This window comes from Phoenix dactylifera, chromosome 13 (assembly GCF_009389715.1).
Source record: "Phoenix dactylifera cultivar Barhee BC4 chromosome 13, palm_55x_up_171113_PBpolish2nd_filt_p, whole genome shotgun sequence".
Taxonomy (NCBI): domain Eukaryota; kingdom Viridiplantae; phylum Streptophyta; class Magnoliopsida; order Arecales; family Arecaceae; genus Phoenix; species Phoenix dactylifera.
Window position 1 is genome coordinate 5,548,577 of NC_052404.1, and position 13,495 is coordinate 5,562,071.

General features: G+C 36.2%; 1 protein-coding gene across 1 annotated transcript; it reads left to right on the plus strand.

The window, feature by feature from the left end:
* Positions 1-7,435: 7,435 nt before the first annotated feature.
* On the plus strand, positions 7,436-13,220 carry LOC103722102 (probable prefoldin subunit 5). Its single transcript, XM_039132851.1, has 4 exons — positions 7,436-7,773; positions 7,851-7,954; positions 10,225-10,302; positions 12,982-13,220. The coding sequence occupies exons 1-4, from the start codon at positions 7,563-7,565 to the stop codon at positions 13,063-13,065; spliced, it is 477 nt and encodes a 158-aa protein (XP_038988779.1). The 5' UTR covers positions 7,436-7,562; the 3' UTR covers positions 13,066-13,220.
* Positions 13,221-13,495: the final 275 nt, after the last annotated feature.

The following is a 13,495-nucleotide window of genomic DNA, read 5'->3' on the forward strand; positions in this document are numbered from 1 at the left end:
TTTTTTAATATATATACATACATGAGAGTATTATATATAAAAAGTTACTAGAAAATAATGAAATATGAATATTTAAATATAACTGAGTGAAAATAGTTGAAAAGAGATGTATTTATTGAGGTGAAAAAAGTAAGTCATTTAAATAAGAGTTCATTCAATGGATTGAAAAAAATATTTAGTCATTGCAAAAAATATTTAGATTGAAGGATGGAAAGGTTTATATGATTTGGGATTTTAGGTGCGCTGGCTCAAGTTGAGGTTACGTTGAGGTTACGTTGGGCCTATTTTTGTTTGACGCAAATTTGACCTAGATGATATACGAGTGGGTCAGATAAGGTTAGGTTGAGCTGAAAAATGCAAGACCAAGCCAGAATTTCAGTTGGAACAGTTTTGAACTTGACCCAAACCTTGAGTCTTCAACTACAGATTTGGTTGGGTCTAATAGGGTTGGGATTACATTTGTTCTAGATGTTGGATTCTCAATAAAGAATTAAATGCAGAATAAGAACAAATTTCAGCAGCACAGTTTCAATAAGGAACTACATTATTATTATTTTTAATTTTCATTTGATTTTGAAAATTAGGACTTGAATTTAGGTTAGATTGCATATATTCAAATCTTACAATCCTTATTAAGTTTATATCTTCTTTCAAAACCCTAAAATTCAGCTACTTTTTGAAAACCCTTTGGAAATCATGGAGTTTAAATATTCATCACATCTGAATTTTGAGATAGATTTAGATCTAGTATTTGAACATTTTCCAAAACTTTAAAAGACCTGTTGGTTTTTGAACTTATAGTTTGTCTTGGATTTTATAATAAATTTTCATGTCACTTTTGAGTTTTATACTTAGTTGTAGAGAACTTTGCTCTATGCTAGCTAAAATGATATCTTGATTTTTCCTTGTTATATAAATTCAAAATAATATTTTTGAACTTGTGCTTAGTTGTTCAGCTTAAATTTTTGTTCATCTGAGAATCATTTACATGTCCCCCTCAGTTAGAGTTTTTTTGTTTTTGTCCATTAGAGCTTTCTTTTAGTGGCATATTTGAAAGCATACTAAATCTTAACAGAAACCCTACTTAAAAGATAGAAGTGGACTTTTATTCAGATGGTATGTGAGTGTTTTTTTTCCAATCATCAAATAGAGGAACCTCCAGTTAGAGCATTATGGATGAGAACATGTCTAAACTCTAACCTTAGCCAAGCGTATCAGTATACCTCGAGGATTATGAGCGGCATCATCTACAATATCTATAAGGATAGTAAGTGGTCTCATATGAAACATTGGTAACAATATCAGCAATGTTAGTGGCATTAGCTATGAGGATATGAATGGCCTTGATGGTATAAATGAATCACTTCCAAGAACAAGTGATACAATGTGAAACAATCGTTTGTTGTTATGTGCTTTTGATATTTCTATAGTATCTCTCTTCTTGTTAGATAATTTTGATTTTTTCATTTTAGTGTAAAAGCATTTCATCAAATCCTTGGTTGGATTTTGGAATGGTGATTTGAATTAATTTAAACATCAATTTTTCTCAGTGAAAAAATACATTTTTTAAATTGCAGTAAGTTATTTAGCTGCTTATCTCGATTCCATTGTATTGAATTTTATCATTGTATCAAAGTAATAGGATAGAATTGAAGTGATTTTAGGATAAAAGGAATTAGCTTTAGTAGTCCATTTTGTGTTTGGGTGATCGGTTGCACTGACCCTAAACAGTCACTAACTATACTATTGTTTTATGTCAGACCTTTAGTTAAGCTATGTTTGATCATCTGGCTTGCTTAAGAATGGCTTGATTTCAACATTGTTTTTTACATCTATATAGATCAACTACCGTCATGGTCATCCCATGATTCAAAGTTTAATTCTTGATCGAGGCATCACGACCAAAGTTTAATTCTTCGTTGTGGCACCGTGCATAACTACTCTATGGGAAATAGCAAGCACAAACCCCTCATTTTATGCCTACTTTTATTTAATAGAGAAAAGCACCCTAGACGAAAAGTTATTCTAGAAATTGTGGCTAAAGTAAAAATAAGTATGACTTGCAGCAAAAGTATTCATACACAGGCATAATTCTTCCTTTTCTATCTTTTCTTATTCTCGAACTAAATGCCACTTAAGCCAAACAGAGACTTAGGTGGGATAGGGTGGGATAAGTCTTAGTTCATGAATATAGAAAACAGATTCTATCTCCATCCTATTAGTACCGGCAGTATAGCTGACACCATTATAGTTACTTTTTGATTAAAAGACAAGCATGGCCATGCTCTTTTAATTGTTCATTGTTCATGAAAAGGTTTGTACCTAAATCAAGTAGGACTAAAAATGGAAATAACCTGTTCCTGGGTCCTCCAGGGTTAATTTGCCTGGATTGTTGGGGGTTTGGGGTCCCAACATGCAAAATGGCGTGCTTGGTGATTATCCCCAGAACAATTGAGGATAAATACATTATTCTGTAGCTAATCCTACTTCAAAACTTGGTCTAAAAGATCGACATAAGCGAGGAATAGTTATTCTGGTGAAACCTACTTATACCAAGCGTTAGAGTTGTCATAAGCTATTCTTGACATAAACCTATGTTTTATATTTGTTTTTCTTTTTTTATATTTGACAAAAATATTTTCAATCTAGAGTTAGTCTATAAATTGTAGCCGAATAGAAAGAGAGATAACTTGAGAACTAACTACTCAAGGAGGCAATAACTATTCATATTACACCTTTTCTAGTTCTCCAAATGCAACCTGATAGTGTCATGCAGTCGCGCTAGAACTTAGCTTTGAATATACAAATCAATCACGCTAGCATTGGTTTGCTCATCTTATTTATATATGGTTATGATGCTTTTTACCTTGAAAAATCGCATAATGAACTATACAAGCACATATGACGATAATTTGGCATGAATTTAACTAATTAATACATGATGCCATGTGTGTGATTGGTTAATCATATCTATCGAAATTTTTACAACAAAAGGTCTGGCAAATGGTCCTAACATGGAATCCATGCCTCACCTCTTTTTTTTTCTTTTGGTGGGGGTGTGGTGGTGTTGGTGTTGTTACAAGTGAGTGAGTCCAAAAACCAGAAAATAAATAGAGCAGAGAACTAATAGAGAAAAAAAGAAAGAATCGAATGCCTAATGAAGATGACAACAGCCCATGAAATCCATTTGGAAGATAATTGCGAAATTTGGAGGCATCAACGAACCAGTTGGCCGGTCAAGATTGATTTGTCTTCTTGCCGATCAATCTGCAGCATAATTAGCTTCTCTATGTATATGAGTAGCTCGAAAAAAATCGAGTTTTGAGATAGTCTGAAAAATTTTATTAAAAAAGGGTTGGAGTTGCTTGCATTAGTTGCCATTAATCTAGCTGATGACTACCTCGGAGTCTCCCTTGAGCAAGGGGTTAAAATTGTAGGATATTTTATTAAAAGCATTGCTATGCGGACCTGTAAATAAGATAGAGAAGAAGAGATACCTTATGTGGCCAGTCTAGGTGCCCATGAGCTAGAGACTATGGATGGGAAGATTGTGGGAAAGCAAAAAATGGCCCAAGTTTTATCTTCTTCCTCCATTCCAATGGAGAAAAGCAAATAATTTGATCCTTCAAGCAAATATCTTTCCCTCTAAAAGACCAGCAGAAGAAAAAGAACCATCTAATATGTAATTTCAATTTACCCTTCAACATTATTTTAGCAAGGCAACTTATTGATGAATAGTTCACTATGCTGCATAAGCTGTCACATTTCTCTGCCCCAAAAACTAGTCTGCTTCTTGTCAGTTTAATAAATTAAAGTTCTCCTTCCTTTTATCAAAAAAAAAAACAAAGAAATTAGTCTCTATTATCATGTTGCAATGATTAGTATAACGGTTTCAAGATCTCTGCTTATAATTGATTATTTAGTCTTACAACACTCTATTATAGTACAAATAACAGTCACCTTATTATAATAATCTAATAAATGTTTCCAAAATTTAAAATTTTCAAATTTTTTTCTCAAAAGAAGTTTGTACCATCTTAAAAAAAAACTTTTTAAGGGTTAATCATGCTTTCGATCCTCTCAATTTAGATCAACTTTTTAATAAATTCCTAAACTTAAAGAAAGCTCAAATTGGTCTCTATTATTTTGCAACTATTTTTATATCATCATTTTTCCCAATTCTGGCTACTTTCTCTCGCCGAAAATCTCTACTAATATTAACCGATAATTACAGGGCCGACTACATGGTAGAAACCGCTTAGATAAGTGATTACATAGTCGATTGGTGATGACTTGGCATATAGATGATGGTGTGGCATGACATATGGAAATTTTTGTTTTGATAATGTGATATATGGATGATACTGTGGCATATTGTTACCCAACTATGCAGCCCAAGAGTTGGGTGGATTTAATTTTTCAAAAACTTTAACTAACTATCCAGCGAAATGTTTGATAAAAAAAATAAATTCCAACAAATGATTAATAAGTAAATGAACTGAAAGTAAAGAAAAACTAAACAAGCAATGTAAAGATAACAAATTTATGGTAGTTTGGTGCTAATCCTACACCTACATACACTTCCCAAGGCATTTTAGAAATTCTTCTATAATCAATAACCTAGATTATAGCCCACTTGTTTTTCGGGTTCACAACCAAACTCAATTGATTTTTTCAGGTTGATTAACCAAAATCTTCATCAACTGTTTTCACAATCAACTCAGTTGATTTTTCTAGGTCAATGAACCAAAACCTTTCCCAAGTCTATACCATGTTCAATACAATCAAATTCAAGATTAGGATGGACCTTTCTTCCAAGTTTAAATTCTTGAAACTTGTTACAGCAAAGAATAAAAAGAAGTTAATGCTCTTACAATGAATACAGCTCCAAGACAATAAATAATAAATGGAGCTACACTCTATTGGTTGACTTGATTGCTCTTAAAGGTGCTTCACCAACTCTCTATGTTGAAGATGTGATCTTTCAGCTCATAATGAAAGCTCTTAAATGATATCTTCTTTGAAGTTCTTTCTTTTTGGTTTTCTCTGCTTGGCTCTAGTGGATTTCTCTTTGTAGTGCTTGAGCTCACTTTTTCTTTGGTGTTCCCATGCATTTAATAAAGCCGTTAAGAGATAAAAACAACTATTTGGACACGTAAGAAAACTAGCCGTTATAGTTGTCAGGCACAGAGGGGTCGACTCAAGATTTCTAGAAGTCGACTCGCGATCTTCATGAATCATTGCGAACTTGCTTTTATTTTTGTTGCACTCTGTCTTTTGTCTGTGGCACTTATCGAGCGGCTTTCTTAGTTCAAGTGTCGGCTCTAGATTTTTAAAGTTAACTCATTGCTTTCGGGGTCGACTCTTTAACGAACTAAATTTTACTACTCTCTGTTTTTCCACTGTGGCTATTTTGAGGTTGACTCATCTCTTTCTGGGGTTGACACTAGTTTGACTGGAGTTGCCTCATGAATTTCATGGGTCGACTCGCCAATGTGATAATTTTCTCAGATCTCTATCTTTTCTTTGTAGCCATTTTAGGGTCGGCTCGCTTCTGTTTGGGGTCGACTCATGCTCAACTGAAGTCGGCTTGAGTATTTCATGGGTCGACTTATCAATGTGATAATTTTTTTGGTTTTCTATCTATCCTCTACGACTGATCTAGGGTCTACTTGCGATCCATTAGAGTCGGCTCGTAAAGTTGGATTAGTCAAAGATAGTGTGTCGAGGTCGACTTGTTGCAAGATTCGGTCAACTCTTGAGGCAGCTCAGGATGAAATTTTCAGTGCTTATCTCTGAGCTTCCAAAGAATGTTCTTATGACCCTTTAGAGTTCAGTTTCTTGATGTGGAGCTTCAGATGAATGATCTTCTCTTGAGAGTAGTTAAAGACTTTCTTTTTTGCTTTCTAAAATTTATCACTTAAACTAAAAGCAAATAGATTAGTCAACTTTTAACTCAACTGTTTTTCATAATTAAAACCAACCCTTTTGGTTCAACATGTATAGGTGATGATGTTGCATATGGGTGATGATGTAGTACATGCAGTAAAATTTTTTGCCCAAAATTATCCGATCGTTGTGCACCACATCATCACCCATATACCATAAATTACCTTGTGGTTCTTTAAATTATACAACATGATCCTTATAATGTAAAAAATCTCTAATCAGGTCCGTTGATTTTCAAGTGTGACGTAATGCAACCTTTCCAGCTGACTCCTCCATCCTCATGATGACCCAACCAAGGGGCTTGGTTGTCTTCGAGGGTGGACGGGGAGGAGCGGCGGATAGGGGGATGGGTTAGGGTCATCATGAGGACGGAAGAATCGTCAGGAAAGGCGACATTAAATCATACTGGAAAATCAAGAGACCTAATTAGAGATTTTTAAACTATAAGGATCATGTTAAAATATTTGTAAAACTTAGGAAACCAAAAATATAATTTATGGTATATCGGTGATAATGCGACACTTAGCGACTAGACACTTTTGACAAAAAAATCTCCAGCATGTGCCATATTATCACCCATATGCCACGCCATCACTCATATATTGTGTCATCATTCATCAAAATAAAATTTTCATCTATTATGCCACATCATCACTAATTAGTCATATAATCATCTACTTAAGCAATTTCCTGCCACGTAAGTAGTTAATGCAACAGGATTTTTCGATGAGAAAAAGTGGTTGGAATCAAGTGGAAGGACGACATTAAAACAATTACGAAATAATTAGGACCAAATTTGAACTTTTTAAAGTTTGGAGACTTATTAACAGCATGACCTAAACTTGAAGGACCAAAAACATAATTAACCAAAATTTTATTTATGGCTTCTTTTATACTATTTTTTTCTTTTATTAAATAGAAATATCGAATCTACTGTAGAAAATATTTTTGGTTATCCCGTTTCTGATTATGTTTTCTTTTAAACAACTTCTATTATTTCTGAAAAAGTAAATGCAAAAAATTTTCGCTTCTATTTTTTCTAAAAGTAGGTTTTCAATCTTCTCTCTCCAACTCTTCTTCTTTTATCCAATTTCTTTCTCAACCCCACCACCTCCGCCCAACCATACCAACTTCTTAAGTCTTGTTGGTCATTTCTCCAACCAATGTTGAGCTTTTTTTTTTGTTTTTTTTTTGTCTCCGACCATGTCGCTGCCTCATCGTTACTTTCTTATTCTCTGGTACCCATTCGACTACCTCTCTTCCTAACATTGAGCTTTTTCTTATCCTCGACCACATCGCTAGCTTCATCCTCCTCTCTCTCTCTCTCTCTCTCTCCAACCTCATTGTAAAAAAAATATTTTTTATTAAAAATCAGAAAAAATGTTATTTTTATTTTTTTAAAAAAAATCGTTACGTTTTTGTTGTAAAGATATTGATATTATACCCGTTATTATTTGAATATTAAATAATTTTAACATCACTGGACGGGATAGACAATGGCCGTTAGCATCAATCGCGAAGTCCATGAACCGTTGTAATGGAATAACGCTATTATTGAAGCCTTCAATCTCCCACGCCTTGCTTTCTCTTGCGTTCACCGCACTTCCCAGGCCATGGCGACGCGAGGGCCGCGAGCCGAGGCCGGGAACAAGATTAGGGCTTTGGAGATGGAGAAGATGAGCTTGGAGCAGCTCAAATCCCTCAAGAAGCAGTCCGATCTCGAGGTCAATCTCCTCCAGGACAGCCTCAACAAGATCCGCACCGCCGCAACCCGCCTCGAGATCGCCTCCACCGCCCTCCACGATCTCTCGCTCCGTCCCCAAGGCATTCCTCACATCTCTCTCTCTCTCTCGAAGCTTTCTTCTTTGATTCTTAGAAAAGTTCGCTCGATTCTTCTGTAGGGAAGAAGCTGTTAGTCCCTCTCACGGCGTCTCTTTACGCTCCTGGCACCCTCGATGACGCCGATAAAGTTCTCGTTGATGTCGGGACCGGATACTTCATCGAGGTTCTTCCTCTGTTCCTACTCTTTTGATAAAGATTCCACCTTTCAAGTTCCTTAGTGTGTTTTTGGGGTGTTTGTATTGATAATTTAGAATCTTTAGCAATGCTGATTAAATCTAGGGTCGGGATGGACTATGGAGAGATTTCTTGTAGATATCACTACATATTTGCGACATTGTATGTTTGCTTTTTGGCCCCGAAACTGTGGTGGTAAATTAGGATATTCATAATAAGATAACGTAAAGAGTATATGTTTTGATGCCAGAATGTCAACTCTTCTCCTTAATATCTAAGAAAAAGTGAGGATAGCGAGAGATTTGTATTTTCAACACTGAGAACTGTAACAAGGTCAAGCTGACTCTCTAAATGATTTCTTTTCGTATCCATATGTGTAGGTTGTTTTGGGCATTGATGAGAATATGCCTCTTCAATCATTTAAAATGTGGGAACGTCATTACTACTTGCATTTATTCGATCTGGCGAAATGCTTATTGGAGAATGTGATCACTCTAACACTACAATTTCAGAAATGACGCAAACAAATGTAGCTTTAAACAGTTTGCTTCATTCTGTTGCCTCCCAGCATCTGCTCTCTAATAGCCTTAGGTCTTCATACCAGTTAATCCTTTCACCTAAATAATTTTCATTTTTGCCACCATTGAAAATTGCCAAATTTCTGTTTATGACATTCCGAATTTCTTGACTGTTGTGCTTTGTTTTTTCAGGCAGCTAATGATGTCATCCATTTTGATTGTAATTTAGCTGTTCCTTGACTGTGCCAATACTTTTGCCATCCCTTCCTTTTCATCTTGATGGAGAAGCTATTGATGATGGAACTATATGCAATTGTTGATACTAGTCTTCCATTGATGCCAAACTTTAATATGCCTCCATCATACTGTACCAAATCTTAGGATACCAAAGTTGTTTCATCCACTTCACTAAGCAAATGGCTAATTATTTCCTTGAGATAGTGGCTCATGATGTGCCTCACCACTGCACATATGGGATTATAAAGAGAAGAAAAGATCTTCTATTGTAACTTACTTGATAACTAGTTTTTCTTAATCATAGTCTTCTTTAGTTCCATTCCTAAATGCTTTTCACTTACTTATTTCTAGCTATGCCATCTAATCATCTCATGATGTTTATCAGAGTAAGCTTGGATGAAGATGATGATAATTACTAACATTAATTTGTATGGTTATTCTTTATTTTAAAGTTGGATTTTCAATTATGTATGGATAACTATACAATAAACACATTAGCTACTTATTCCATCAACAGCCTTCCTACGCTAGGTCTTCACCTCCTTGCAACTTATGTGTATGCGAATTGCCCAGGTGATTGGGTAATCAGATGCCTAGACAGCTTCGCTGAATAGCCTAGATAGGCTTAGGTTCTATTTTGCTGCTCATAAATTGTCAAGGCGCAGAAGAGCAAATGGCAAACTCAAGTGTAAGAAACTATAGTTTGAGTAATGGTGTTTATCTTGACCAAAGCTGCTGGTACAGGAATGAGATCTTAGCAACTGCAGTTGTTTGGTTTGTAGGTTGCAACATTGACATTGTGTCAACTCAGGTCAAGTTCTAGTTACAAACTATAGTTTGAATGCCATAGTGGTAATGCCTTTTATTGTTGGTCTGGTTAATGAATTAAATACTCATATTTATGTTAATTATATAATAATCAATTTATATATGTTGATCATGAAATTGCAAGGGAAAAAACAAGAAATCCATGATCTGTTTCCACTTGGAACCTACTTTGCTTAGATTGTTGACTCAATTATGTTACCTATTTTGATTAAGCGATTAAGTGTGACGGAACTCGTATGTTCTTAGGTGTCTGGCGCTGCTATAATGATGCAATATTGGGAATCGGCATAACCCAAAAACTATGCATGCTTGCATCTTTTGTGTGGCTTTAGAATGTCTGGTTCTGGTCTTCAATAATTTCATGTACATACATTTGTGTTTTTTTAAAATAAATAAATGTCATACATATGTTTCTTACTTTTCGTTTATGAGATTTTTTACGTGTAAAAACAATTAAACATCTATAGGTGTTTGACACTAGGATGGCAAGCCAGTCGGGGAATTCATTTTACCCATAGAAAAATATGGTTGAAATAATCTTGATAGGTTATCTATTTCTTTCATAATATATGCCTTATTTTATAATTTCATATATGCATATATGCTTGCCTATGTATTTCATTTGTGCATCCTTCTTGCTTGGCTTTTATGGTTGCTGATTTTACTTTGTTTACAGAAAACCATAACTGAAGGCAAGGATTATTGTGATCGGAAAATCAATTTACTGAAGTCTAATTATGAGGAACTTATTGAGGTATTTATCCCCCGGAAACCTTGCATTTGCATGCTATGCTTTTAAGCCCCCTTGTTATTTATTGAAAGGGTGACAAAGCATTTATATTTTATTAGCTTCACTACCATAAGACAAATTACACTTGATTTTCTAGAGCTGTGAGTTCTGCATAAAAGATTGAAACCTTAATATAGCAAATATTTGAATGTGCATCTAACATGCCATTGCTTCATTAAGACATAATGTGTAAAGTTTAAATGGTTAATCCTTTTCATCATTGACAATAATGCTAAATTCAAGGTTGGAAATGGCTAAGTTAAAACATTGGTGGATCTTATTTACTTCTTTTTAACAAGACTATCTATTGATGTGGCTGCACATCTATAAGATCGGGTTTGCACTGCTCTCTAGACATCGGTGGAGGGTTGCTGCTAAATGTACTATTTGAGTTGAGCCCTTTTGTTGGGTCCTACTGTATCAACAATGCTCCTGATTGACTTGAATTGCTCCAGGAGACCGGTTGTTGAATGGGTTCACCTCCACAGGACAAAGTTTACTCAGCCTAGGGGTTGGTATGGATGACTGAAAAATGAAAGATTAGACTACAAGAATATAGTAAACAATTCAATGCATGTATGCAGAAACATGCTGATCATGTCAAATATGCACCTGGGAGGTTGGTGGTGGTGGAAAGAAGTGAGGAAACTACTACTTGTCTTTATAGAACCCCCCAAAGGAAAAGATAAGGTAATAGGATTATTCAATGCAAGTACTAAACCTATGCAGGTATGAGCCTATGACCTATAGAATAAAGAGAGAGGGAAGAAGAGAGGGTGGAGCCAATGATTAAGTTTTTTCCCTAAACCTTGGATGATGTCTACATGAAAAGAGTCTCACCAACCTCCTCTTCTTCTTGCTCTCTCTCTCTCTCTCTCTGGGTGTGTGTGTGTGTGTGTGTGTGTGTGTGTGTCAGAGCTTCTGCAAGATATTCACATCATTTTGAAGGAATTGAAGAATTGATGCTCTCAAGTGGTTAGTGACCTGATCTGTAGGGTAGGGGAGTGGAGGTATTTATAATAGGCATCTCAGTTGGTATATGGGGTCACCTATAGGCTTCAAATTTTGAAAAGTCTATTGGGTACTTGGTGAGGTTTGTTGAAAGGGGATTCTAGGTGACAAAAGGCTATCGCCACACTTGAACTACAAATGTTGTTGTCAGGAAGCTCGAATTGTAAGGTACCATCCAATCAACCAAGGCTGTTAGGCAGTCCAATTTGTTAAACAAGGTGCCAATGCCAAATTTTGAATCCAAATGACTTTCCTGTTGGAAAATGAGGACAACAATACTCACCGTTCGAAGACTTAATTTTCCATAATGAAGTAAAGCTTCTATTTTTGCATGATTTATGCAATTTAGCCTTTGCAAGGCCAATGATCTCATGTTTAGGAGTAGCATTTGTACTGTGCCAAAAGGTGGGGTGTCCATAGCTGCCCCTTTGTGGTTGGTGCTACAGGATGAAGTGCCAGCCAAGGCCTTAAAGATAACCCTTTACTTGGCTTGGCTGACCCCCTTTTTGGGAGCAGCAAACAGCCTAGGCATTGTATTGGGAAGCCAATTCAAAGTAATTTCAGAACCTTGTTTTTTGAGGTTTTTCAAGGTCAATTTATTTTGAGGTGAAGAGTAGCCAAGGGATATTGTGAGCCAAGCATCGTCTGCCCTTTTAACAAGGCCCCTGGTTGTATGGTACATCAATTGTCAAGAGGTCAAACTCTCACTAGTCCAAATTCAAATAGGATAGGGTTCAGGGAACATCACCCGTCAGGTGCTGCATGCCTCTGGGCCCCTGGTCATGTGGTACGCTGACTACCAAGGAGATCCATCCGCCTGAGATTAGCTCAAGGCCTGACTATAAAATATGACTCGAAACCTGAACCCAATTTCAACCAAACTTTAGGTTAGGTTGGGTCAAAACTGATAGTTATTTTGCACAATGTATTGTAGGGAGAAGGTAGGGATGGAGAAGGAAGTGGGGAGGGGAAAGCACAGTTCATTTTGGTGTTACCAATTTTAATAATTCGTAAAAATGTTAATTGTTCACATTCTGATCGTAGTTTTTTAAAATTCTATTGAGATCATTCCTTCCACCAGTCCGACATAACTGATTAGTATTGCAAATCATGATTTAAAATAAGCATGAAGGAATAGAATTTTTTGTTTTCTTCTCTACTAGAACTTTCAGATTCCAATGCATCATCAATGTCCTCATGTATCAATTAGACATTTCTTATGATAGGTATGAAGACATAACACTGCCACTTCTGGTCATGATCCTAGATGAGAATGGTGGAGGAATGATGGTAGGTTGGTATGCAGTCATAAAAAGCATCTCCAACTATGTAACAAATCCTGTTCTGATTTTTCCATGACCATTGGGGTGTGAAATAGTCCTAAATAGTTGGGAAAAGGCTGATGGTTATGGTTATAGTGATGAAACCCATGGCTAGATCATAGGTTTGTGGTTGAACACAAAACAGTTCTTACCTGCTTAAAAAATAAATAATTATATGTCTTACAAATTTAGTGCTATCATCAAAATTTTGATCATGCACTTTAAATGGCCTTTCTAGAACTGGCAAGCCCCTCCTTACTATATGAACTTTCTTGGTTGGATCACAAACTTTGACCATCTAATAATGCAGATGGCTTCCAAGAAGAAAAACATAGCAGATGAAGCAGGAATGATCTTGCAAGCAAAACTCAGAGAATCATCCGCAAGTACATGAGAGCACAAAAGTGGCAGCTGTTTGTAACTTCTTGAGATTCATAGTTGGGCATTTGAATTATAATATTTGGTCCCAAGTAGAAACTTCATTTATTTGCATCAACAATGTGTTTTTTTGTCCCAATTAGTGAGATGCTCCTATTTACCAAAAAAAAATAGTGAGGTGTTCCTAGAGCCCATTGAAGGCACTGTTGGTTATTCTTTTTTTTTTTTTTTTTGCTTAAACGAAAAGGGGTAGGGGGGAGGAAGGGACAAGCCCACCCCCGCGTAGCAGCCCCCAACTGGGCCCCCGCCCCGCCAGGAGAATGTTCGATGCGGGCAGAAATGGCCGTGTGTTGGGCACCCCGACCGGTTTTACTCATACCCTCCCCACCCGTGGGCCCGGCTCAGCTACTCCTCTGAGCTCTGGCTCGAGTCCCACGTGTGAGTAC

Excerpts from the sequence above, each read along its gene's own strand:
- LOC103722102 (XM_039132851.1), top strand. The coding sequence starts at position 7,563 with ATGGCGACGCGAGGGCCGCGAGCCGAGGCCGGGAACAAGATTAGGGCT. Across the intron at positions 7,774-7,850 it reads TCTCTCGCTCCGTCCCCAAG|GGAAGAAGCTGTTAGTCCCT; the intron begins GCATTCCTCACA and ends ATTCTTCTGTAG. Across the intron at positions 10,303-12,981 it reads ATTATGAGGAACTTATTGAG|ATGGCTTCCAAGAAGAAAAA; the intron begins GTATTTATCCCC and ends CTAATAATGCAG.